The 27,921-nt window shown below is 35.8% G+C and overlaps 1 protein-coding gene across 3 annotated transcripts; it reads left to right on the top strand.

Moving 5' to 3' along the window:
- LOC103702377 lies at positions 1 to 27,803 on the top strand. 3 transcript variants are annotated; one of them, XM_039127941.1, is made up of 18 exons: positions 1 to 826; positions 4,514 to 4,753; positions 5,705 to 5,895; positions 5,975 to 6,146; positions 7,561 to 7,698; positions 7,792 to 7,981; positions 11,027 to 11,172; positions 11,540 to 11,722; positions 11,833 to 11,943; positions 12,510 to 12,629; positions 12,789 to 12,927; positions 14,202 to 14,383; positions 14,537 to 14,623; positions 19,370 to 19,698; positions 23,138 to 23,219; positions 23,408 to 23,547; positions 25,845 to 26,106; positions 27,261 to 27,803. In XM_039127941.1, the coding sequence occupies exons 1-18, from the start codon at positions 536 to 538 to the stop codon at positions 27,597 to 27,599; spliced, it is 3,342 nt and encodes a 1,113-aa protein (XP_038983869.1). In that variant the 5' UTR covers positions 1 to 535; the 3' UTR covers positions 27,600 to 27,803. The 3 variants fall into 3 exon arrangements, with proteins under 3 accessions (XP_038983869.1, XP_008783007.2, XP_038983870.1); XM_008784785.4 differs by having other exon boundaries at positions 2 to 826; positions 14,220 to 14,383; XM_039127942.1 differs by lacking the exon at positions 1 to 826 and having other exon boundaries at positions 4,621 to 4,815.
- Positions 27,804 to 27,921: the final 118 nt, after the last annotated feature.

Here is a 27,921-nt window from a genome sequence, read left to right on the forward strand (position 1 = left end):
CTGCCACCTCGTTTCGTTACCCTCGGAGCAGAGATCCGGACTTGGTCGCCCTCTCCTTGCGCTTCTGTCTATTTGAATCCTTTCTGATTCCCATCTCCCAACCGCTTACCATCGTCCGCCGCAGAACGAGCTCAAGATCGAGGGATTTGGCTTCGGAATCCATTCTTGAAGAGGTCTTGTCATGCGATCTCGAGCCATCTGGATCTCAGAGAGCTTTCCGTTGGTTCTTGGGTCAGGATCGTTGGAGGAACGATCCCTGATCGGTTCTTTCTTGGAGCCGAGCTCTGATCCGGGATCCTCTATTCAAGAAGTTCTAGCAGAGATGCCGTTTGGATCAAGAAGCCTTCGATCTGTAGCCTGGATCTCGATCTTAATTTATTTTCAAGAAATTTAGTCTGTTAGGTTTAGGAAACTCCGTTCTTTGGTTTTGGATTGGATTCTCTTTGGACCGAGCTCTGATTTCCATGCTATTGCATCACTTTTAGGGTTTTAGATCGTATGGCTGTGGTTTAGGATTAGAAGCTTTGTAGGGACAATGCAGGGCTTCAAAGCAAAGTGCAAGGTGGGAGCTCTTGTCGTCCTCTTCCTGTGGGTCGGGCTTGCCGCTCTCTATGGATTGCTAAAACCGATTCCGAATGGGTGCGTCATGACATACATGTACCCGACCTACATCCCCATCTCCACGCCAGCAAATGTCTCGTCAGAGAAGTATGGGCTGTTCTTGTATCATGAGGGGTGGAAGAAGATTGATTTCGCAGAGCACATTAAGAAGCTTGATGGCGTCCCTGTTCTGTTCATACCTGGGAACGGTGGTAGCTACAAACAGGTAAGGTCCTTTCTTTCTTGTATTTTTCGATATTCTTGTCAATTTTTAGGTTTAATCTCGTCCCCGTAGACCAACTTACGAAAGTGCCTGTCTAAACATATTACAATCATCTCACTGAGGGCAATCCTAGTTGCTACCTTGTTAGTAGAAGGAAAACAAAACAAGATAAAATAAAACAAAAATAATCAAAGATTCTTAAGTTTCCTAATCGTTAGATGATGCATCGTCAATTGGATTGTTTAACAACCCTTAAAAGGGGAAGAAGAGTAAAACTTAAAAGTTATACTTGGCTTAGATTGTTATCCGGATAATTTTCTGAGCATGAAGGTTTCAGTAACACTTTGTGCCCAAATAACTGGACCCCCTCTGAAACCAGTATTCACTACTAGAATGGATATGACAGCCATTACTCATCTTAATCCTTTATGAGATTTTCTGAAAATGAAATAATCTGTCATAATGACAGTTATTTACCTTTATAATAGGAAAATAATGAACACTAATGGAAAAATAATGGTGTTATTTGCACCAGCCCCTGTTAACTAAATAAAAAGCAAACTAGCTGGTAAAATTTTAATTTGAAAATCATTATTTTGTTGTAAGCAGCGCCAAAGATAGATAATGGCTGTTATTCTCATTACACGATGACCGTTATAACGGGATAATGGCGAGATGATGGTCATTAATTAAAATCTAATTATTAATATGTGTGACATAACAAAAGGTCTCCAAAACTATTTTAATGGCCATTATAATGTTATAATTACTGTTATTTCAAACCTCAACTTATACTGTTATACAATGTAGTGGGAGCCTCAAAACCTTAGTTAAAACTGGTTATAATGTATGCATAAATGTAAGAGGCTAGTATTAAAGATTTTAAATATAACGCAGTATAGATCAGGCACTAATATGCCTTGCTTATGAAATTGTTTAGGATCTATTAGGCACATTATGCTCTTAATCTAAATAAGTTCAAGATTTGCTATGGCAAACAAGTTGCTGCAAATTTGGATTCGGGAGGATGTGGAATTCTTATTTTGCACAAAATCATGCAAATCTCAACTCACATAGAGAGTTTTCTGCTTGGACTCCTTAGAGTTTAACAATGTGTAGTCCTTTTTTCTTCATAATAGTTTAGCATGGTTTAAATTTTTCAGCATAATGTATAATTGTTTAATAAAAGTTTATCATGATTTAAATTCTTAACGTTGAAGTCTAATAGGATTGTTATGAGAATTGAAAAAGTTGGGAAATATAGCCGCTTTTTATATGGTTTTAATATATAAAATCTCCTAAAAAGCAGCCTGGTTATAGACTACCACAACAAACTGATCCACCTTTCTGTCATAACATTGACCTTTGATAGACTAGCACAACAAAATGATCCACCTTTCTGTCAAAACATCGACATTTCTTCAGTGGCCATGCCCAAATAGATTTCTCCTTAAAACCAGAATTCCAGATCAACTACCCTGTAAAATTTAATTCAAACATTAAAACAAGCACCATCTTTAGGTCAGTTATTAAGATCATAGTCAAACCCCTCCAGTAGCTTGCTAATAAAGTGTCTCCATCTCTCTTGATGATCAGGTGGTAGGGCTGGAAGTAGGGCTGCCATAATCTGAAGAAATCTAGTTTGATGCCAATCTTACACTAGCCATTGAACCTAAACTAGGAAAACTTTGATAGAGTTGCTCTAGGCTCTAGCACTGCTTTAGTGGAAGTCATTGGAGGCAGTGGGGATAGGAGAGGATAGGAGAAGATAAGTGGAGGAAAGAGAGGGGAAAGAATCAAAGGGATATTATGGATTAAAACATGATTGGTATTTTGTAGAGGCTTGGTCAGAAAAGAAAAAGAGATAGGCCAAAGGGTAGGAAAAAGTAGAGGAAGGGAATTTTAGCAATATGTTAAAGTCAAGCATTTATATGTGGCAATATGTATTTGTGTATGTATGTATGCATTATATATGTATGTATGTATTTCTTTGTGGATATTGCATTTGTATTTCCAACAGGAAAGTAAGAGTTAAGTGAAAATGTATGATCTCAATTGTTGGTGCAAATGGTCAGGCATGATATTAAGCTTTTTAAAGCATATTCAGGAGGTTAGTTATTTTCTTCTTGTTCAAGTTTCATTCATTTGGTTATAGTTCCCAAGAAATTAATTTATAAGGTGATTAGTTCATTAATCCAAAAATTTCCTGCTATTAGCCGATATTATAGCCATGCAATAGTGCTGAATATTTGATGAGTTTGTCTTATAATACCATGAGCTTGTAAAGATCATGGATTCATCAAGTCATGCTCTAGTTTAGTTGATAACCGTACCATGCTGACACTGTCTCTCTAAAAGAACGGAGAAAAAAACACTAACAATCAACTATAGCCAATGCATGGGAGTGTTTCTTCTCCATGAAGTGTGACAATGGTCCCTGTCGTTCCTTAACCCTATACTATCTCTTTTAAAGAGGGGTACCAATGAGGGTGGCAATGGGTGGGTTAGGATAAGGCTGTTTTCTTTGACCCGATATGGAGTAAAGCATCCTAAATTTGGACCTGAGATAAGCGCAAGATTGCAAGATCGAGTTAGAGTTGGACCCTCCGTTTCGAGCTAACACATATCATAAATATTATTTCTGTGATAAAAATATGATCCATAGCCTGAAGGCTGGATACCTTTGTCTTCTCAGTAGAGTTGGAGCACAATTGGCAAGATATATAGTACTGAACTCAGGACTACCCTTATGAAGACATCACCTCAAAGGCACTGTAAGTCCCAACAGTGGTAAATGTATTAACAAAAAAGATGACTTTGAGGGAAAACAGACTTGCGTTTTCAGGAGAAATGCTGTATACCTTAAACATGGAGCATGATACTCACCAAGGATGTGCAAATTTCAAGTGATGTTAAGCTTGAGCTCCTACTTTAAAGAATCCATCTCAAATAATGATAGTTTGAAGTTATCACATATTGCTAAACAAAAATCATAAATAGGGTTTATGAAATGCCAAAAAAACACTGGGATGGATGACAAGAAAAGACTCATCTTATCTACAGAAGGCCCTCAAAGTAACTGAAATCTACAATACAAAATAAATAAGTGGCAGCTGAAATCACCTTATTGTCTTCGTACCATTGTAGTGATATATGTCCCACCAATTCTAAAAACGATTGAATAATTTTAATTAGAGATTACTAGTGATGCAAACCTTATCATAAACACCAATAAAACATTTGTCCATTCCCTAGATTGTCAGTGAAAATGTTCCAGTGGTGTCAAAAATTATTTTATCAGGGTTAACTATCAAATCTCTGTCCTTAACAATTTAGTTTAACTTTATTTGGATTATTAATTTGAATTACAAGAACGAAATATATTAAGGTGATTATTTTAGCTGTTGAAACTGTGAACAATGATTAAGTGTATAAATTTGCAAAAATTTGTTAATGGGATGCAATGAGCTTGGGAACATCATGTCTCAACTAATGCATGGACTTGTGTAGTAGAGAATGCATTGTAGAGGTTTTATCGTGTCCAGACTCATCTTATGCCTTTATTTTACCCATTTTGGGATGTTCACATGCACTTACAAGTATTGCAGTAATTTTTTTTTTCTTTATTTACTGCTGATGTTAAGTATACTGAATCTCCTATCTGTTTTCCTTTTCATTTTGTTCTTCCAGGTACGTTCCGTGGCAGCTGAATCTTTTAGGGCTTACCAGGGAGGTCCTCTTGAGCCAACTTTTTATCAGGAAGCTTCTGCTTTAACTATCGAGATGGAGGATTTGGATGATTTTGTATTACCCAGCGAGTACACCCACAAGCTGGATTGGTTTTCTGTGGATCTTGAGGGGGAACATTCTGCAATGGATGGTCGGATTCTTGAAGAGCATACTGAATATGTTGTATATGCTATCCACAGGGTATCACTTTTTCTTAGACAAAAAATTTGATCATGCTTTTAAAGGACAGCCTATGGTGTCTGGTAAATCTTTGCTTGGCAATTGAATAGTAGATCAAATGTTATCAAATATTTTGAGTAGTAACTTATGTTATTTAGTGTTCTCTGAAACTGCTGTTGTTTATGTACAAAAAGAAACATGTACATCTGTAATCAGTATTTATCCTTTTGTGCTTTGTAATGCTGATGTTAACTTTTCTACCATCTTGCTTAAAAAGTTTAGGTACTGGGAAATTGTCGTGCAACTTTTACAAGTTAAGCACATTATTGCTTCTTCAAGCTATTTTATCTGTTAAATGGTGTTAATCTGCACTAATTGGATGAAATTTGTAATTTCCCCTTTTTTAACTGCATTCTCAAGTGATTGGGAGAAGGTTCGATTGGTTATGAACTTATGATTAACCTTAACTATATGAAACCAACAAAATGGATCTCCCAATGGCAACAGCTGCACCATGTTTCAATTACCTAATGAATACACAACATTGAATGGGCTAGAGACATGACAAAATCACTTATTAAATTCTCGAAATTCCCAAGTAATGGGCCAATGTCATTAGGCATGATTGGTTCACACTGGCATCATAAGTTGGAGATACCCTTTGACAAAATATGGAACCTCTTATGACACTGCCTGCAAATATCTGTTCTAGAAAATTGCATTCTTATATACAAGTACCTAATTATATGGTCATAATAAATGATTCAGTATATTGTTTTTATTTTTCAATTCTATTTGTTGGTCATGATCATGGTTGGCTTCACATGATTTGTAGATCTTGGATCAATATCGAGTATATTGTTATATACAAATACCTAATTATTTGGTCATAATAAATGATTCAGTATATTGTTTATATTTTTCAATTCTATTTGTTGGTCATGATCATGGTTGGCTTCACATGATTTGTAGATCTTGGATCAATATCAAGAGTCTCATGAAGCCCGTTCTAAGGAAGGTGCTGAGGTCTCTGGAAACCTGCCCACTAGTGTAATATTAGTAGGCCATTCTATGGGTGGCTTCGTGGCTAGAGCGGCAGTTGTCCATCCACACTTGCGGAAGTCAGCAGTTGAAACCATTTTAACACTCTCAAGCCCACACCGGTATGTTTCTCTTGAATTTGAAATATCTGTTTCTTTGTTTGGTTGCTTAGTTCTTGATGAAATTGAACTACTTATCCAGGTCACCCCCTGTTGCATTGCAGCCATCCTTAGGGCATTTTTTTTCTAAAGTAAATGAAGAATGGAAAAAAGGTTATGAGATGCAAATCACCCATGCTGGCCATTTTGTGTCTAGCCCTAAACTGTCTAATGTTGTTGTTGTTTCTGTGGCTGGTGGGGTTCATGATTACCAGGTTTCTACTCTTTAACTTGAACACTATAACTAGTCCTTAGATTGTCTCATCTTTATAAGTTAATTTGCTGAGATTATTTGGTTTATGTTTTGCTTTTTTATGATACATTTATATATTATTTTTGCGCACATGCATGACTGTACTCAGTTCTTTTCATGTTCGTACGTGCACACCCATAGATGTGAATGTATTTTACTGCATTCATGTTAGCATTTCATGATTTTGGACATATCAACAAGCAGGCGTCGGATATTCAGCTTTCGAGGGAGCAACTTAGTTATGCTGTTTAGAACCATCAATGCTGACCACAAGGGTGTGACATTTTTGGTCTATATTTATGACTTAAGTCTGGGGCTACCCTTTCCATACCATCAGAGACACTTATTGAGGACTTGGGCTCCTCTAATTTTGCTCTGCATGATATATTGGAATTCGTGGTTATTTATTTTAAACCATTTATTTTGAACTGACATTTTTGCCATGGTCCTCTAACTCCATCTACTGTTGGTTTTCACTTATACCGAGTTCATGTTTAACATATTTAATCTCTATTATTTAACATGCTGTGTTCCTACACCTGGTCTGGTAAGTTCATTAAGAGCCCTACCATCTTACGGAAATGGGAAGACCTTTTCCCATAAGGGAACAAGTGCTTGCTTTTCACAGTTCCATGGTCCAAAGAAACTGCATTCCAGTGGTGAGTATCAGGTGACTAGTAGATTCATAGATAGTTGAGTTTTGCTCTGGAAGTTCAAGCATCGCTGATGGTATATGTGAACCATCTAATCTAGAAACTACAGGGCGAGACCTCCAATCCTCCACCTCTCTTTATTTTACCTAATGCAGTTTTGCCAATGATTGCGATTAATCCATAACTAGAAAAAATCCTCCCAAAAGCTCCCAAATTGCATAATCGATTCACCATCACTTTCAGTCTGTTTATCTTCTAAAGTTATATCATCTCCTATTTTGGAATAAAAAATATTTCTGTTCTAGCAATTAAAAGCTTGGGATATGTGCTTATGCTTTGCACCTTATTCGAGTTGGGGATTGAAGAATATGCTGGGCTGTGTTCCACGTTGAATCAACATAGTCCACTGTTAATGCCTTAATTTGATTTGATGAAGTGAGCACTGTTAGGTGAAGTTTGTTCAGGAGTAGTGATGTATGCAAAATCAGCTTTGGTTCAATTTAGTAGAATTGGAAGCACAGATGAATGTTGTACATTTCCTGGGGGCTCCTTATAATATTTTGCCAGGTCCTTGGGGTCAGTCATACATGCTGGCTTATCAGAATTTATTTGGTATAAGATGTGCACACTGCTTGATGGCCTTATATTCTGCTTATGTATGCAAATGTGACTAAGATCCTTACAGGTTTGTTCTTCTTATGTTCTCAATGGCTTTTGTTCCAGGTTCGCTCAAAGTTGGCATCTTTAGATGGCATAGTGCCCCCTACTCATGGTTTTATGATAGGCAGCTCAGGCATGAAGAATGTTTGGCTTTCAATGGAGCACCAAGCTATACTGTGGTGTAATCAACTGGTTGTACAGGTAACCGACATTATAGATATATAGAGATTTTTCTCTATACCTTGTTCCCCATCTTTTAGTAATGTAGTAATTGAGGCTAATATGTTTGTACAGATTTCACACACTCTTCTTAGTTTGATAAATCCCAAAACTGGGCATCCATTTTCAAGTACCCAAGAAAGGCTTCTTGTGTTCACAAAAATGCTTCAAAGTGGGATACCACAGAGTTTAAAATGGTTGAGGCATGCACAACCATCTTGGGCTTCAAGAGATGTTCCCATCAAAGATACAAGGGGTGCTACTGGTAAATTCGTTTAACCTCTTATCTTTAGCATATATGTAAATCAGCATGGTTATTATTAGGGCAACGATAACAGTTTATTGATGCTATACTTGATGATTGTGGATCCATGTTAAACAATAACTTTGGAAACTCTGCATCTATATTTGCAACTTAATTGTGGAATTATAATCAGATTATAATTCATATCCAACAAATCATGCATAGGTTGAATAAATAGTATTTCTCTTGAATATAATGTTTGTATATTAGGATATTTGTTGATCTCATTATTTATGAGAATGAAGATAATAAGATTGATATTTCTGTTGTATATTGCAAATGATGAACACAACCTGCATAGGAAGTGGAAGCTACAACTAACAAAAATTGATCAACAAACACAAGTTATTTATACTAATGAACATAAACCAATAATTGATTATAGCTGCAGACAATGGGCCTCTTGCCATCTATTGCACTTAGATTTTTGGTCTTCAAGTCCCTTGTTAACGCCCATGCCTTACCAAATCTAATTTGCATCTTCTTAAGAATTGGTTGTGATTTCAAAATGTGTTTCTTCTTATGCGTTTTAGGGACCAACATCTTGAGATTTAAGCAAAAACCAAGGTTTGATTGGTACTTAACAAAAAGGACCAAGAATGCATGCACATGAGTGTGAGGCCTTGATATGAATATCTTGTTTTCATCTGCCATGTAGAAGTTCATCGTAGGTTGTAAGAGATCTTTGTATACAACCTTAGAACTTTTGACTAATGGTGGATTTCACATAATTTATCAATATTTACTTTATGACATTTTTGTTTTCTGCATTAATTCAGGAAAAGACAACCAGGTTAATATTCCATTAAGCAAGAGTCAAAACTTGGATCTTGTTACTTTGGTGTATGAAGCCATATAAATGAATTTTGCATACATCCTTAATAAATTTATTTAAAACCAGGATGGCACTTCAAAAAATCCTGAAAAATATTGTCAAGGACTCGATGTTTTTTTTTTCTTTTTGGTGGGAACCTTGTGAAATTCTTTTCCTCCCTACTTGTTGTCATCTTATCGAATAGAGAGTTGTTTCCACTTTAGTGCTTGGGTAGGTATCAAGGTTCACAATCTTGGTATAATGTTCGTACAATGTCGTTATACCTAGTATGGTGGTTGGTTCGGCCTATCAATACTTGGTATAGGGGTCGATACTCGCTACACCCCTATACCGAGTATTGATTGGTACCGATATGGTGTGGTCTACCTGGTTCGGGATGGTACATATGAGCACTGCAAACCTTGTAGGTATTCTTCTTTACTGAATCCAATCTAGCTTCACTTCTCAACAACTCTTTGTAACTGCCAAATTCATTGGCTTAGTAATTGGCTACTGAGGTGGTTTATGATTTATGATATCCATATTGTGGATCTTTGGGAAACTGATCATAGTCAAGAAAATTGGAATTGAGGGTCTGGACGTGGCATATGCTGGGACCCTGGATGTAAGGAATGGTGGATATGCTGTTATTTGGGTTAAAAAAGGAGATGAATTTAAGGGAGGCTGCAACATTCTTTTGGTTTTTCAAGGAAATGATTTTTATCTCATATGTTCTTTTATTGTAATACTTTACCTCCTATATCTGAACTACCTTGTTTTGACAAACATATCACGCCCAAATATAATCACGCTAAAGAAAATACAATTACGATAGACCTTGATTTAAGGTCACCTAGTTTTCATATTTACCCAGAACAGGGCAGAAAAAAGAAGAAAATAAAATCTCTTGCAGTACCTTGTTTCTTCTGTTTTACAGGAATGGTAGAACTTACCTGAAGTGTTAGTTGCTTACTTCCAGGTGTTATGACCTTGATTGCCAGAGTCAGCATGATACACATGCCATATTGTACTGTTATTGAACTTGACAGAAACAGGCACAGTGGTATTCAGTCCAGTTTGTCAGAGGCTTGGTTACCTGTAACAGGAGCGGTTATAGTAGCAGATTTGGCTATGGGTATGGGGAAGCGGATCTCTTAAAAAGATTTAGATTAAAAAAATGTCCTAGGAAGTGGGTGTGGTAGGGGTTTTCTAGGAGATTTTGAAGTGGGTGCAGCACCCTAAATTGAAATTTCTTGCTACTAAGGTCAGTACATGGCTGGCATGTTTGGGTAAGTTAGATTGAAGCTTTCTTTCTACACTTGGAGTTAGAACAATGTCTAACACCTTTATATTTTGTATTAAGACTTGCTTTGAGCAAAACATGCATCTTTAAACAAATGCATGGAAAACCTAGCATTTTAATTGTCTTGTGTGTATGTGATGGCTTCTGTTTAACATGTGCAACATGTAATTTCAAGTAATAAGCAGTATTTATTCTTCAAAGCTTGTTTTATTTTTGTAATTTAAATAAGTAAATTGCATGCTGTGCCTCATGTTATTCAAGATCTAAGATATTATAGCTTTTAGCCTTTTAGTTTAAATGTTGGCTTATTATGCAAAATGGAAAGTCTTATATTAAAGAAAGTTAAATATAATGCTGTTTTCAATTTGAAGTGAAGACTTTGTGCTTTCCAGTTAAATTTTGTGCTATCTGCTCATTGTAAACTATACTCTTCTTTGTAATGTGAACATGATTCATCCCTGTCATTTGGCTATTGTGCTTCATATTTGGCTCAATTTTCAAATCATTAGCCTTTAATGTGGTTCTATCTGAAATTATAGCTTAATCTCATTCTCACTACATGGAGAAAGAAGTTTGTGCTGCATATGTGTTCTGATAAAATACAGATTCATTGTTGCTTTGTTAGGCTTAACAGTAGAATCTTGTATTATCTGGTGGTTTTCACTTTTATTTTTTTGCTATTTATGTTTCTTTTGTGGTTTTGAAAATCTGAAACTTGCTCCAATATATTTATTGAAAATTTTAGGTTTTCTTAGGGATACCTGTCATAATCCAAAGCTCATCTTTGTTTCATCGAGGGTCCCAGTGTTCCTTTCTTTCTTTCCTTGTGACTCCTGTATGCATTTCTTGAACTAAAAATTTTAAAAGGAAACTCCTGTCTTGCTTGCAGAATCTCAGATACAGGACTCCTTTTCCTGTCCACCATTTGTTCACTGGACTGATGATGGCCTTGAGAAAGATCTCTACATTCAATCAACTTCTGTTACTGTTTTAGCAATGGATGGGAGGAGGCGATGGTTAGACATCAAAAAACTGGTAAAGGTCACCTGTGATTATCATTATTGTCGTCATGCCAATACACTGAAGTTCAGACTGCTCCTGCTCCTTCGATGCCTTAGACTTTGTGCTCTGCTTCCGGTCATTTTTCTTAATTGTTATACTTCTACACGTAGATGAACCAAAATTTGTTGCTTCAAATCTTCAATTGTCTCTTCCTTCTCTTTTTCTCATTTCATATTACTGTATATAATACCAGTTTAGACAAGCATTAAACTTGATAGGGAGTATCATGTCTAATATTCACATAAATTACTTGAGACCCTCATGTCATGTCTATTCTGGTTTTGTTGATGGACTTATAGCTATTATATTGTGCATAATTCGTCCATGTTTTTTCTTAAAGGGCTCAAATGGTAGAGGGCACTTCATATTTGTAACAAATCTTGCACCATGTTCTGGGGTTAGACTTCACTTGTGGCCTGAGAAGGGTACATTATCATCAGATGACAAAACATCTGCCAGTAAAAGGATTGTTGAAGTGACATCAAAGATGGTCCATATTCCTTCTGGACCTGCCCCAAGGCAGGTATACCTTTGTTTTATGTGTTTGCTCTATACATATCTGCTTTTGTGAAAACTCTTTTTGCAGAAATATTATTTTTTATTTTTGGTCTGTGGTTCTTTTCAAATCACCAGATTGAACCAGGAAGCCAAACTGAACAAGCACCTCCATCAGCCTTGCTTCAATTGAGTCCTGAGGAAATGCATGGTTTCCGATTCTTGACTATTTCAGTTGCACCGCGTCCGGTATTGTCTGAATCCTTGCCATTTATTTTGCCATATGCAACTACGCTATCGTTAGTTACTATGTTTTAATCTACAACATTTTCTTTCTTATATTTTCCTATTCTAGTTTCTTATGTCATGCTTATTAGATATAAAATCTTTTTGCTTATTCCACTTCATTGTTTGGGTATTTACTTACATTTCAATCCACACTGATAACTTCTAGCATCTGTGAGACAAGCTGTTGTGATCTCTCATACTGGCACCAATTCTACTATTTCTGAAACCTTTTTCCTTTTCTTTTTATGATGTTCTAATTTATGTCATAATTTAGAGGTGTACTCTTCATGCAAGTTGTGCTCTCTGTATTTTAGTTACTGCTGAATATCTTGGAGGACTACAGTTATATCTGTTGATTTATTGGTGAAAACTGAAAACTGTTAATAATATAGAATATCAATATATCTTGCACTAAATTTGATATTATTATGGAACTACAGTTCTCGTATCTGTTGATTACTTGTCTATTATTTTTTTAAAAAATCCACTTGGGCATTGGATGCATGACCTGTACTTTTAATGTCCAGACTGTTTCAGGCAGGCCTCCCCCAGCGGCTTCAATGGCAGTTGGACAATTCTTCAATCCAGAGGAAGGAAAGAGAATCTTTTCTCCTGGAATGCTTCTATGTTCTAGCTATGTTCAAGAGGTTATATCAAAAAGATGTTGGTTGTTTACATTTGTTAAATTTAAAGTATTATATTATAAATATTATCATGTGGTCAATCCCTTAAGTTTGACGCACCACCTGATTGGATATAGTTCTGTTTTGATTGTTGAATGATTCTTTTTTAAAAATTTCATGCAGGAACTCTATCTAAAGGAGGATCACCCCCTTATGTTGAATCTGTCTTTCTCCATAAGCTTGGGCCTTTTGCCTGTAACCTTGTCATTGAGAACAGCAGGCTGCGGAATAAAAAGTTCTACCGGAGATGCTGAGCAAAGCAGTAAGTGTTATATGACCTATTTTTCTTGCTTCCTGAAACTGTCAATACTGTGAGTGTTATATGATCTATTTCGAGACCTGAGGTTCAAGGTGAAGATATTCCTAGTAAATATGCTTTCAGCAACTGGCTGGCTTGATAATGACTCTGGTATATGTGAAAATTGCTTTATGCATGTTTGGGTTGAAGAAGAATTTATGTTTCACAAGATTGTAAATGAAGGATATCATTTTGATGGCCATTCCAAAAATTTAAGGGGACTAGGGAAAAACGAAGGCATAGGCTCAAATGGAGCTCTAGGATTTACAGTTACGTTGATGTTATAGGTGTTTTAGATACAACATGCACAACTGGAGGCTTGTGGAGATAAATTAGCTAATTTGGGCTGGGCCTTAGGAACTGTAGGGGCCCGTTTCCTAGGTATGGTACCAGGCCTTTTCAATCCCACCCTTATGCCTTACTTGCTAAATGAGGTAGAATAATATGCCAACTCCTTTGACTTCTAGCCCTCTATCAAGTCAATATGGTCCCAACCTTAACTTGATCCAATATGCTAGCAGGTCGGAGATGTCAGACCTGAACCTGATCCGCAGCCAAACCAGTTGACTTGGACCCGACTTGCCGACCTGCCTGGTGACAGTTCTGTTTTAATTTTTGGGTTTATTACTGTACAGGTGGAAAACAACGCAAGTTCTAGCTGTTCATTTTGCGCTTTTCGGGTTGTTTTTGGACTGCATCTTGGGCCTTCATTATTATTTATTTATTTATTTGTTTATGTTTTTGACAATCAACAACAACCTAATTGTATATCGATACAATGACTTGTATTACCTGATATGTTTGAGTTATATATTCATTTTAACTAAGTTATTTTTGCCATGACAAGTTGAAAGGCTTTGATCCAAACATGACCTGACTGGCAAGATGTCCGAACTCTACCAGACCGGGATCCTGATAGGTCAGGTTAGATGGGCTGCATCCAGGTTAGGTCAGGTGCCGCCCCTATTATAGACAATGGGGGCAGTACGAAATTGATTTGATGAGAAAAATGATTGTTGGTGAAAATAAATAAGAAAAGCTATTGCTTAAATATGCGGGATGGTACATTATGCTCTTCTTTCATTTAAAGTTGGAAACTTGGAACATTAGAAAGTTTAAAGTAAAAAATGTATCTTTACTGACTTTACATCTTTTCTTGAATTTTTAGCATTTGGATATGCTGCTTGTTCCAGTTTCATAAACATGTGAAGGTATCACAGAAACTATTAGAGTGACAGTCTTTGTTAGCATTGCAGGTCTTTGTAAACTACGCTGCTTCCCACCTGTCGCCCTGGCTTGGGATTCTATATCTGGTCTACATGTAATTCCGAATATATACTCTGAGACTATAACTGTTGATTCATCACCTACAATGTGGGATTCCGGTCAAGAGTCTGAAAAAACTACTGTCTTATTGTTGGTAAGGATTCTCTATCATTTACAAAATTTATTTACTACCATAATTTGCAGATATTAGACACAGAAATTTTGTCCATTATATACAATTTATACATCTAATTGTTTATATCCTGGTTTGCTAAGCGAAATTTCTCCTCCTTATACTGCATTACAGGTGGATTCGCACTGCTCATATGAAATTGGTGTTTCAATTTCTGTAATTGCCGCGGCAAGCAGATTCTGTCTTCTATATGCTCCACAGGTGATTTAAATTTGTTATGCAACACCTTTTTGTTTTAGTATATTATTGAAATAATTCACTAATATTATCATTATATATTATTCACATTGACAATTCAAATGCCAGAAGAAATCTTTTATTTTCTCTTAAAATGCAAAAGGCATTTTACTTGCCATAAGTCCAGCATCCAAAGCGAGCTTTGTTATACATGCAATCAATGATACATGTTATGGGAAGTTTCCGTTCAAAAACATGTAACTGGAAGTTTAGTTTTCAGACAATTTGGAGTGCTGACATTTTGGATATATGGACACAATGTGAGATTACACAACAATCAATGGTACGCAACAAGTAATGGCACATTGATAATGAAGCATTTAGCCCTATGATTATATAAGTACTTTGAATTGCATGCTGTGACAGTATCCTATGTGTTTTGGATGCCAATATGCTTCTGATATTTTTGGGACACGTCTATTAACTTATTGCAACTATCCTATTTAAAGAGACTCTGGGTGCTTGAACTCGTTTGGTTAGCATACTTTTCAAATGATTTTGTGGGACAATTGAAAGGGAAGTCAGACTAATTAGGTCTTCAACCAAAATTCATGTTCATGAAGTTAAGTTTTGATCCACGTATCTCTAGACCGCATACAAGAGAGAAAGAGAGAGAGAGAGAGATGTGAATGCTGCAGTTGGAGGTATGAGGCATCGAGAAGCCACAGTGGGAACTGCAGCATTTGGCAGCTGGAGGACAACTCCAACTAGCAGATTAGTGTCTGCTTTTCTTTCTTCCCGCTTCCCTTCTTTACTCTTGTCTTCCTCTTTATTCATCTCGCATGCTTTTAACCCCCCTGGCAGTGTGAGTGAAGAGCCGTAGAGCGGACTACTGGCATAGTGGGAACCTTGTCTGCTGGTATTTTGTGATAACCGGTATGTTATCATGAGTTGGCTTTCTAATCTTTTATCTAGTGTGAAATATGATTCTCTTTTCATTAGCATGTCCGATATGTAAAAAAAACCTTCAAATCCTTAAAGCATGATACTAGATTGCACATTCAAGAATTCTTCAATAGAATCTGGATTTTTTAGTATTTTGGTTTTTGGTTCAAGAAAAGAGTACTGCTACGTATCAGGCTGAACCGATGCTTGTTGCTTTGATACTCACAATCAAGTTTTAAGTCCTGCCGGGATAGGGGGCGTCCTGAATTTCCCATCCCATTCCTGCGAGAAAATGAGACCGGGACGGGGTTGGGACTCTGAAATCCATACATGTGGGGAAAGGAGGAGGAAAGGCAAAGAAGGAAAGGAAGGAAAGATGAAGAAAAAGAAAAAGTGAAAGGAAAGAAGAAGAAAAAGGAAAGAAATAAAGGAAGGAAGAAGAAATAAGAAAGGAAGGAGAAAGAAGAAAAAGGAAGGAAAGAAAGAAGCAAAGGAAAAGAAAGAAGCAAAGGAAAAGGAAGAAGAAAAAGGAAAGAAAGGAAGGTAAAGGAAAAAAAAGGAAGGAAAGAAGGAAGAAAGGAAAGAAAGAAGAAAAAAAAATAAAAAAAAAATGAAAGAAAGAAAGGAAAGGAAAGAAGGGGAGAGAGATGGAGGGTACCTATAGGACTCTTGACTGGGCTGCTGCCGGGAAGGGGGAAGGATTGTGGGGTGTCCTGTTCCATGAAGTCACTTGGACACCCCCATCCTAGGGGATTTAAAACCTTGCTCACAATAAAGGTCACCAGCCAATGAAGCAAGAAATGCGGTGAATGATTGAAAATTTCACGAGTCATTTATGAATGATAGGTAAAACAAATTATTCAGCGATCTATTCAGTAGTTCGTGAACTACTAGTAAACTCGTTGATTTCTGAAATTCGCAAATAGATCGCGCACCACCAAATTGTTTGCTTTTAATTTTTTTCTTTGTTGTGGGATCTCACAGTCTTCGAAGGTTAATTATCCCACATGTTTAAGGGGGGGGGGAGAGAGAGAGTTGTGGAAGGAGAAGCAACACAGGACCCTTGATTTCCCCAAGCATTGGACTCTTCATTGTGTTTGTACCAAAGCTGGACTCTTGATTAGGTTTAAATCACTTATTGGGAAAAGATTACACGTAAAATAAGAATATTAAGAGCCTTACATTTCTCCCTTCCCAAATTCTGACTTCCTCCTTTTTAAGTACTCACTTCTCTTCTCCCTTTCCACCAGCAACTCTAAACATGGGGACCTAATCTCCTAAATAAATTGTTTTATGTGTCAACTGACATAATATAATTTTTGCCTGATTTGGGTTCTAGTACCTTGGTTCCATCAATATTTTTATTTTTAAATATAATATATTATTTATTATCTTCGAAAAATTTACTTGTAATATATATTATTTTTAATTTTTAAAACATTTCAAATTTCTATTGAACTTTTTCCAAGTTTACTGGATTTTTCGAATTCCAAATTATTTGATCTTGCCAAATTGTTCCCAAGTGTCAAACTTATAACTGTGAATGGAACAAAGCCATTACTCTTGTACCATGCCAATAACTTGCAAGCACAATTTGCATTGTTGTACAATGCAACATAGTTGGACATTTAGATTCTTGAATATATTTTTTAGTTGGTGTTCCTTTTTTCATTCTCATGATAGTTCTTTTTTTCCTATTTTAATTTTCTTTTTGACATTGCGTTATATTTTGTTTTCTCTTGTAACTCCTTTGTCCATGGAACTCATAAGACTTAGTTTGGAGGGCAATGGCCATTTTTAAAATAATTTATAATTTTTGAATTATATTGGTCAAGGCTTAGGTTTTATTGGCTTGATGAACTATATTAGGAGTGTCAATGAGTCATGCTAGGTTGGTGCTAGCGGCTTTCCACAATAGGTCCCATGCGCAAGGCAAAGCTTTAAGATAGAGCTTGAACTTGAGCACAACCCAATTTCTAGATTAAAGAAAGAGATGCATCGGTTTTCTTGTCCCTAAACACAATTCAAAGAGAAAAATGGTGGGCTAATGTGTACGAAGTAATGTGAGGTAAATCCCTAAGTGAGGCCAGTGGAATGAGTGATTGGAATACAAACTGGATATCAATAAATTTTGGAGCATGCTGCATGGAGATATATGTAAGTATCTGGAGTACAAAGTGGTTTCAATCCATTTTGGGCTGTTCTGGATCGAGTCAGGTAGTTTGGTGGTTTATAGTTTGAGTTGCAAGTCGCGACTCCTCCCAATCATTCTCCCCTCTCTCTGGATCTTCCTCACCTTTCGGTGGATATCAGTTTTGTCTTATCCATCAGCCTTGATCCTTCTGCCATTAATGGTTAACAGTGGAACTTTGTAATTATAGGGGCTGTTTAGGCATATATAAGTTTTTCTAAAATAGATAATTAATCATAGAAGATGATTATCTATAAAACATGTTTTGATAAGCAGGGAGACCTGTTTTTCAAAAAACTCAGTTTTCATGTATTTATGAATTGTCTGTTTTGGCAAAACACGTTTTATGACAACCAAACAACTATTTTTGTAAAACCTATTCATTTTGTGTTTTTTTTTTTTAAATTTGTTTTAGTAAAACTTGTCAACCAAACAGCCCCATAGAGTCTCCACAAGTAAGTTTGGCACGACTATTTTCAGCTTGACTCGAACTCAAGGCTACCATGAAATCTTGTTCAGCCTTTTTTTTTTAGGCCTAGGATGGCCATTGGGCTGTGGATGTTGATACCATGTCCAAGCTCGAGTTGCCCATTGACCACCCTTATTAACAACCTAGCATGTTAATTAGCTTATTAGTGATCCAACGTAAGTCTTATCAACAACCTAACAGGAGATATATGTTATTATGTAGACAGGTTGTTTATTCATCTAGACTTGGCGTTAATGAGCTTATTAGTGATCCAACATATTTGCATCTAGACTTGGCCAACAAGTGAAGCCACAGTTGTATGTGGTAACAATAATTTGAGCTGTTGATATTGTATGTATGGGTTAGGGTCATGCATTTGTGGCCCAATGTTAGAAGATTTAATCAAGCAGTGATGATAATTCTGTGTGGATTTATCTTTATTTGAGCTTTAGGGCATGTTTTGGGAATTGGGACAATGACCTAAACAGCTTCGAGGGTTCCGTTCGCACCTAAGATATGTTTGGACAATTGTATCCTTTAAATCCAAACTTCCTATGAATTAGAAGCTTTTGTTGTGATACCTCTCAGTTGAATATAATCCAAGAGAACTAACTCAAGATAGATCTACTTATATGTTCCAAGATTACTTGAGAACAACAGACTCCTGATATTAACTTTGCTGCTCCAATTGCTGCCTTTGTTGTTGAGAAAGATCTATCTGCATTTCTTAGTGGAAGAGAAGGAACGGTTCCAATTGTTCTGAGGATGAAATTGACATACACACACACACACATACATATATTTGCTGGATTTATTCTTCAGTATTTTTCGAACAAAATATATTAAAGCTATATGCAGTAAAATTTTAATGCTTACCGATTATTATTGAAGATGGCTATTATTAAATCATGCAGCATATATAGTTTGTATTGTCAGCAGATCTTCTCATTATTGTATGAAATTGTGATTATACACGCATGTATACAATACTGATATGGCTTTTTGCATGTATATGCACGCAGGAGTGCATGTTTCTATTTGCAATATCTTTAATGTTAATTGCAGACTGCTTTCCTCCTTGGGGTTTGTGGCAGTATATTTTTAACTACTGATACTATATTTATATAATCAAGAATTGATCCATCATACCATGCTAATCTTGCAGATTGTGGGTCTAATGATAGCTCTAATAATTTTTGCTCTGATGCGGCAAGCACATGCTTGGGAGCTTGAGTCATCCATGCCTTCCATTTTGACAGCTGTGGAGCTAAATTTGAGAATGCCACTTCCTTTTATTCTGCTTGCTGTGTTACCTATTTTTGTTTCATTGGTCCTTTCCTTGCTGACAACCCAACGACTTCCTCCAGTCACAAGCTTCCTTTTTGTCTCCATAGTCTGCTATTTGATGGCAACAGGTTTTCTGATTGTTTTGATCTTGAGTTCTCAGTTGCTCCTCTATGCTGCTGCTATTACACACATTTTTATCAAAAAACGGTTAGTCTTTTCTCCATTTAAATGCACTTTTATTTTCTCAATTAAATGATTGTCTCCTATATATGTTTTATTAAAAAGCAGAAGTTGGGGCTGTTTGCTCTGACCAATTGCCTACATTAGAAAATCGAAAATAGTTAATCAGTTTTCTAAAACTTCATATTACTAAGATTATCCATGGTTAAAAATGGAGTAATACATAGTTCTTTTAGTGGATATTTAATAAGAAACCTATTCTGATTTAAAGATGGGAAACAATTTCTCATCCTAATCCTTTCTTGCTCTCTCTGCTAACCTCCTTAATAGCTCCCTCCAAATAAATTTCTTCTTTATCCATGATCTTAAAAGAGGGCTGACCTTGGTGCGATGGTAAGGTTGCTTTGTTATGACATGTGTATTTATGGCTTTAAAATATGCAAACAACCTCTCCGTATGTAGGTGTAAGACTGTATACATTTGGCCAAGGTAGGCCGAACCGGACTGAACCACCCAATTCAACCCATACCGAGCTGACCCGGTGGAAAACCAGGTCGGTTTGCCTATTGGCATTGGTTTTGGCTCTGAACTGGCCGAAATGGGTTCTAAACGAACCGAACTAGTCGGAAAAGGACCGAACTGGCTGGAACCGTTCAGAACTGACCGGTTCCGTTCGAACTCTGTGCGCATCAGAATCAGACCTCCTTCCTCTCTGCTTCTTTTGTTAAAAAAAATTGCTGGGAAGGCTTTTCCAACAATTTTTTTATGAAAATCGTTTAGCTGTAAGACGACTAAATGACTCTTTCTTCCCCCAATTTGCAAAATCATACCAATTCAGCGCAATTGAAGGAAGATCCAAGCCTAAATAAGGTATGCTTCCTCTTCTTTATCTTATTTTCTCTATTTTTTTGCTTGAAAAAATAGCTCGAAATTTGCAAAATAAGGGAAGATTATGCCAAAATTTTTGATTTTGGCTTGATTTTATTATATGTTGTAGATCTACGGATGATCCACAAGATGACATAAAATTTTTTTAATTTTTGGATCATATATAATTTTTAAAAATTTAAAATATATTTATGGATTAAAAATAAAAAATATAAAAAAATAAAATTAAAAAAATGTAAAATCAGAAATGTATTTAAGGGCATGCAAGATACTCTCCAGCAAAATTTGGTGTCTATTTATTTAAATTTTGATTCAATCACGCACATAATGGCCTAAACCTAAATTTGAAAAAATTGAAAAAATAAGTAGCCTTTGATGCATACTAACATGCTTAGAAAAAATATATGTAGCATCCATTATTGGGTTCTACATGGATTTGAGTTGAAATTAACTTTTTAAAATATTTATATTTAAAAATTATTTTTAAATTTAAAATATATAATTAATACCAAATATTATAAAAAATTAGTAGTACGTATTACATAATTCAGAAGTAATTTTTGAATTAGAAAGCATATTTTTTGAATTTATGATATTTAAACATATTTTTAAATTTAAAAATTATTAAAAATATATAAATAAAAAATATAAAATATTCGTATTATGTATTAGATAAATCGGATGTATTTTCTGAGGTAAAAAAAACTATCTTCATCATTATGAAATTTTAGACGTACTTGATAAATCTGTAGGAATGGAACCATCAAGAAAAAAGAGCTAGAGGGTGACATTAGTTGAGATCATGGGCAAATTCTCTTAGGTCGGCACCATTGGAAGTGTAACTGATGTAACACAGAGTTCAAGAAAGAAGAGGTAAATAGGTTGAAGCAATACCTAGCTAGTGGTTATCTCGACGTATCTGTGCCGAAAATGCCCACAGGAGGTTCTGTCGTTCGACAGTCCACCTCCGCTTTCTTCTTGGATCTCCTGTTCTTCGCTGCTCTGGAGTCAATGAAGTGCTTTTTCATTAGCTGCCGAACCTCCTGTGGGCATTTCTGACACGTAGATACGTCGGGGTAACTACTAGCTAAGTGTTGCTTCAACCTAGTTACCTCTCCTCTCTTGAACTCTGTGTTGCATCAGTTACACTTCCAATAGTGCCGATTTGAGAGTATTTGTCCATGATCTTAATCAATGTTGCGCTCTGGCTCTTTCTTTTTTTCTTGATGGTTCTATTCCTGCAGGTTTATCAAGTACGTCAGTTTATCAATTATATAAAAATAGCAAAATTTCGTTAGGATGAAGATAATATTTTTTTTACCTCAAAAAATACATCTGATTTATCTAATACATAATACGAATATTTCATATTTTTTATTTATTTATATATTTTTAATAATTTTTAAATATCATAAATTCAAAAAATATATTTTCTAATTCAGAAATTACTTCTGAATTATGTAATACATACTAGTATTTTTTATAATTTTTGGTATTAATTATATATTTTAATTATTTTTAAATTTAAAAATATTTTTTAAATATAAATATTTTAAAAAATTTATTTCAGCTCAGATCCATATAGAACCTAATAATGGATGCTACATATATTTTTTTAGGCCCGTGGGCATGCATCAAAGGCTACTTATTTTTTTATTTTTTTTTAAGTTTGCTGGAGAGTAGCTTGTATGCCTTTAAATACACTTCTGATTTTACAGTTTTTTTATTATATATATATTTTTTAATTTTAATTTAAATATATATTTTTGATTTTTAAAAATTATATATTATTCAAAAATTTAAAATTTTTATGTCATTGTGTAGATCATCTATAGAACTTCAACATATAATAACATCAAGGCCAAATCAAAAATTTTGGCAAGATCTTTCCTTATATAGCCAAAAAATAGAGAAAATGAGATAGAAAGGAGAAAGTACACCTTATTTAGGATTGGATCTTCCTTCAATCGCGCTGAATCGGTGTGATTTCGCAAATTGGGAGGAAGAGATAGTCGTTTAACCGTCTTACGGCTAAACGAACTTCCAAAACAAACTGTTAGGAAGGCCCTTCCTAACACTTGTTTTTAACAAAAGAAGCAAAGGTGGAGGGGGCCCGGTTCCAAACCGGGTCGACTTGGTTCGAATGGAATCGGCCGATTTCGAATGGTTCCATGCCGGTTCGGTTCGGGCCTTTTCCGGCCAGTTTTGGTCGGTTCGAAACTCGTTTGGGCCGGTTCGAGGCCGGAACCAATTCCAATAGGCGAACTGACCCGGTTTTCCACGGGGTCGGCTCAGGACGGGCCGAATTGGATGGTTTGGTCCGGTCCGGCCTACCCTGATTGGAAGTTTAAGAGTGTAAAAGACTACTTTTAGAAAACGGGAATAAGAAATACATCATTATTCCAGTCAAGCCTACTTATGCTAGGAATATCTATTCTGAGGGAAATTAGCATAATTTGTTCCTGGTTTTTTTTTTTTTTTGGATAAAAACACTCCCAGCTAGAGTTTTTGAACAAAATTTAGCCCCCCTAAAAAAGGTATAACTATCCTATTTTGATCTGACATGGTGGTTTTACAGCTGGCAAGCTTGGGAAGATAATTTCTGCATTGCATTTCTTCATCAGATTCTCGATTTCTCATCCATCTTCTACTCATTAAAGGTAATAACCTCAGTTTGTCACTTATGTTGGATAGCAAAGTTGACGGTGTATGATGCATGACTTTGATCAGGATCTATTGGGCATTGGAAACTATTTCTGCTGATTATGCTAGGATCAAAAATAATGTTTTTGTCTGAATATCCATAATTCAGCTAGCTTTCAATTTGATCCGGTGGCCCATTGAACAGGTCATGCAGATTCTCAGAGGCAATCCAAATCTTGTTGTAGCGTTTGTTACAATCCCTTTAGTCTGCTTTGTTCATCCAGCCCTTGGCTTGATTGTACTGCTTCTAGCTCATGGTTTCCATTGTCACACAGCTCTCTGCAGGTACTGTCCACAGGAGGAAAGATTCCTTCTCAATCTGAATGTTTTTATTACTGCCATCTTTCCTTCTCAATCTGAATGTTTTTATTACTGCCATTCCTTTTTTCTTTGAGTGCTTTGGTTCATTTAGAACTGTCTTTTTCTTAAAAAAAGAATTTTTATCTATTATCACAGTATGCTGTTGATGCAATCGAATTCTTTGTCAACCCTAAGGCACTAAAAAAATAAAAAATAATTCATTTCCTCATTAAATACAGCATATTTATTCTTTTACAATTATTAGGATTTGAGAAGGATTCACAGATACTTAAGTAGCATGGTCCATTTCTACTATGTACCAGACACTCATATGCATTAACATTGGCTGGGACACATTTTGGGTATGTGTAGTTGTTCTTTTTCTAGAGTTCTAGATGTAAGGCTGTGGGTGCTGCACGAATATGTTCGGGTTTGAGGTGTTTGTGTGTGCGTGCGCCTGTGCATGTCTTGTCTGATGAATGTTAGCCATTTAGTAACATACTGGCAAGCATGGCAAACTGGCATAGATGACTGTATTGTGCTCAGTACTCCTGGTATGGTACCAAAAGATTGTTGCTGTACCTTAATCCTTGATGTCGACATTTAGTACTGCTCATCAGACCATGGAGCTCTATTTCTATCATGTCTTTGATTGTTATCTCAATTTCTTTTAATCGTATATATCATTTAGTTAAGCATCCGATCTTTCTTCAAAGTTCAATCAAGTTCAGCATTCCTACAATCATCCTACATTTTCTTTATATATATATTTTTTGTAATGCTCTCTACTTAGGGAAGCTCTCTATTAAATTTTTCTTCATTTTGGTTGCAATTTGATTGTAAATATAAAGTGATTATCCTAGCTGGGAGGCACACATTGTCTCTCTGCCTCCATGCTATTACTAAACAAAGCAAATCTTGGTGGTCAATATTCATTTTTGTTTTAAATCTTCTTTCTAGTAAGCAACCTCCGTTTTTTTCCTAAATCTAATATTTATATCCATTCTAGAATCTTGTAAATCTGTCTCTTCAATCTCCCAAAAGACTGCCTTTTCCATGTTCTTATATGTCACAATATCTTTCTATCACCAACAAAAAAAAGGTGCTGGCCTATTTACTTGCCACAGAGACTCAACCTGAAATGTGTTTCACAAGTTTCTGTCTGAACAATTTCTCTATGCATTTTCTGTTGACAAGAAATGTGGGCTGAAGGAAGAGGCAATTAGGAAGCGAACACATTTCTTCACATGAGATGTATCATGGAAATCAGGCTCCCAGCCTCCTGGTCAAGCATCAGTATTGCTTTATGGATGCATGACAAGATGGACCATTACTGGTTATGCTTTCAAGTATGAAGTTGATTCTTTTGGATGAGATCGAGCAACTCCTGAACAGTTAATACTATCATTGACACATAAAATTTAGTGGTCTGTCACATTTCTTTACTTCTTTCCAAATAGCCCTGGAACTGAGAACTGCCAAAATTACTGAGATGGTGAGCACTGAATCCTACAGGATGGCTCCAACCTCCCCCTCCCCTGCCTCCTTCTCCCACACAAAAAAATTCTCCATGCAGGTCTTTTGCAACTAAATGTGGTCAACCTTCTGTTAATCAAGTCCATTTCAGTCTCTCTGTGCATGTTATTCGACCAGTTTCTATGATAGACTGTCTAATGACTGGTCCCTCTCAGGTTTTCTATGCATTTTATGTCTGATTTGATCAACAAGTTTACTCTAAAGTTTGGTGTACTTCATTCCTTGTGTAATCCTCCATTTCTTCCCAAATACTGAAATCACCAATCTCTACAGATATCCCAAATGCTACCCCCTATACCTCTGAAAAAATGTGTTTAACTGGTTATGAAATAACAATGGCATGTAGTGTGTGTTAGATTCTAATTAATTATATCTTTTCTTGTTCATTGTGGCTTGATTTAAATTGATTTCCTGAGAAGAACAACATGACACTTCTATTTGCATTTAATTATGTATACTTTCGTCATCAAGTTCTGAACTCTGGATTGAGCTTATTTACTGGGATAAATAATTAATATTTTCATTAAGTATGCTAAATTAGATCAAGTTTTAGCTTTTCTGATCTCGCTAACTTGGGTAATTTTGGAAGGTTCTGGTACCCCAATATTTTACTTCACACAATTTTTTTATCCTTAATGTTCCCCACAATAAATTTTTTCCTTCCTGTTTACTTCAGATTTTTTTTATATTTTTCTGTGTAGTTGCTATGGCTATGTTTCTAAAATTTAGTCCCTGTTTTGTAACAGTTTTTGGGCGGCTTCATTTCGCAATCATGCTCAAAGAAAGGAATTCCATGACCACAGAACTAAAGGCAATCCATCGTTGTTATCCAAAATGCAATCAAGTGATGCATTTGATCCACTTCCACTAGTGGATGAGAACAGCCCAAACTCAGCTAAAACCTTTAGTGACAGTCAGTTAGAAATCTTCAACAACCGACATGGCATTCTAATCTTGCATTTTCTTGCAATGCTCATGTTTGTCCCATCATTAGTTGCTTGGTTACAGGTATGTACTTGCATATCCATCATCTAAGGATTTCATATGCAAAAAATATTGTAAAAAGCTTGAGCACAAAGTGATTATAGGAGGCCTAGGAAAAGGAAGTTGGCTGCTGTAGTTTAATATTTTATGATCTAAGCAAATCTGTAACTAGTATTTCTAAATTTCAACTACTGAAGTGTACATACATACATACATATATATATATATACATACATATATATATATACATATATATATATATATATATATATATATATATATATATATATATATATATATATATATATATATATATATATATATATATATATATATATATATGGTGGATTTATTTCAAGCACTTGAATTTTTGGTTTTTGCTTCTGTCACTATGTAAAATGCCAGATTATGATGGTTTAGGCACAATTTTGATCTCTCCTTTTTTCCCCTTTCGCTCTATATGTTAAGTTCAAGTGTTTGCAGTCTGTTAGGGGGCATAATCGAGACTTGATCTCAGTTTTTGATAGCAGAAAAGGCTGTTTGTTTATTTATATATTAAATTTACGTGGGTATGTCTTCATTACATTGCCATATTTGTAGTTTTTCACTTAAAGCTTCACCCAGATGATTGGCAAAACCGATCTAGTATTACCAAGATTGTTTGAGACTTCTTAGTTTCATAAATGATTTATTCAAGTATAGAAACCTATACACCATTTTACAAAATCATTCTCTAGAATGCTAAGACGATCTTGTGACTTCCTAGTTGACTATGTTACCATAGTCCATGCAAGTCATTTCAGTTGAATTGACTTTATTTCTGGTTCAGAGTTTATTATTTCATTTGAACAAAAGGTTTTAATTTTTGAAGAAGTTAATATTTTCCAAAAGTTTTAGTATCATGGTGACCAGTATGACTAATGATTTCATGCAAAAATTGGAGATCCAGTTTTTCAGCTTAGCCCTTTTTTCATGAAAGTTAAATGCCTTCTCTCCACCCCTGCACAATTTTCTATCATCTCTTTTTGGCATGATCTTCACCATTAGGTACATTTGACTGTTTATTGTGGCACACCACACTTTTTCTTGTCTTTACATTACACTTTTGCTCGTCTTTCTTTGTCCTTTTCTTCTGCTTTCTTTTTGTATACCCATTTTTCCTTTTTTTTCTTTTTCAGAGATTTGGTATGGGACAAAGCTTTCCTTGGTTCATCGATGCTGCTTTGTGTGTGGGGGTCATCCTTCATGGTCTTTGCGGCTCAAGGCCAGAGGACATCGACTCCCTATCATTTTCCATACCAGGAACCCGTGGTCGTGAAGTTGGTTTAAGCCTTGTTTACCTCCTTGCTGGATACTACACCTTCCTCCATGCTCTGGCTTCAGCCCCATACAGAGCCTTCTATGCAATGGCCGCCATAGGTGCCATATTTTTCACTTCCAGAATTATTGACAGGAGGAATAGAGAGAGAGGTGATGTAAATTTGAGAAACAGTAGGAGACATTTCCATAGGCACTAATGCAGCTTCTCAGAGGGTCTAATCATTCAGAAGTTTTTATCCATTGCACATTTTTCTCCATTGGCTTGCTGCTGATGGAAATTTCTGTTGCACCTTTTCACACTAAATTAGCATCTCCAAATTTGTGATGGATTGTGCAATTTTGTGAGGTCAACTTGGTTACAAGAATGAGAATGAAGAAAATCATGCTTTTTTGAACATTAATTGCTGGATCTAATATATGGTTTATTTCTAGGTAGATTTGCCACATCGCATAGGCGAATCGGTGGATCTATTTACATCGTGCCACAGGTTTATCTGGTTCATTTGGGGGCTTGACCGT

Source organism: Phoenix dactylifera, chromosome 7 (genome assembly GCF_009389715.1).
Source record: "Phoenix dactylifera cultivar Barhee BC4 chromosome 7, palm_55x_up_171113_PBpolish2nd_filt_p, whole genome shotgun sequence".
Lineage (NCBI taxonomy): Eukaryota > Viridiplantae > Streptophyta > Magnoliopsida > Arecales > Arecaceae > Phoenix > Phoenix dactylifera.

Bases quoted from the DNA above. Each gene is read 5' to 3' on its own strand.
- LOC103702377 (XM_039127941.1), top strand. From the start codon at position 536: ATGCAGGGCTTCAAAGCAAAGTGCAAGGTGGGAGCTCTTGTCGTCCTC. The intron at 6,147-7,560 runs GTTTCTACTCTT...CTTTTGTTCCAG, and splicing joins GTGGGGTTCATGATTACCAG to GTTCGCTCAAAGTTGGCATC. The intron at 12,630-12,788 runs GTTATATCAAAA...AATTTCATGCAG, and splicing joins GTTCTAGCTATGTTCAAGAG to GAACTCTATCTAAAGGAGGA.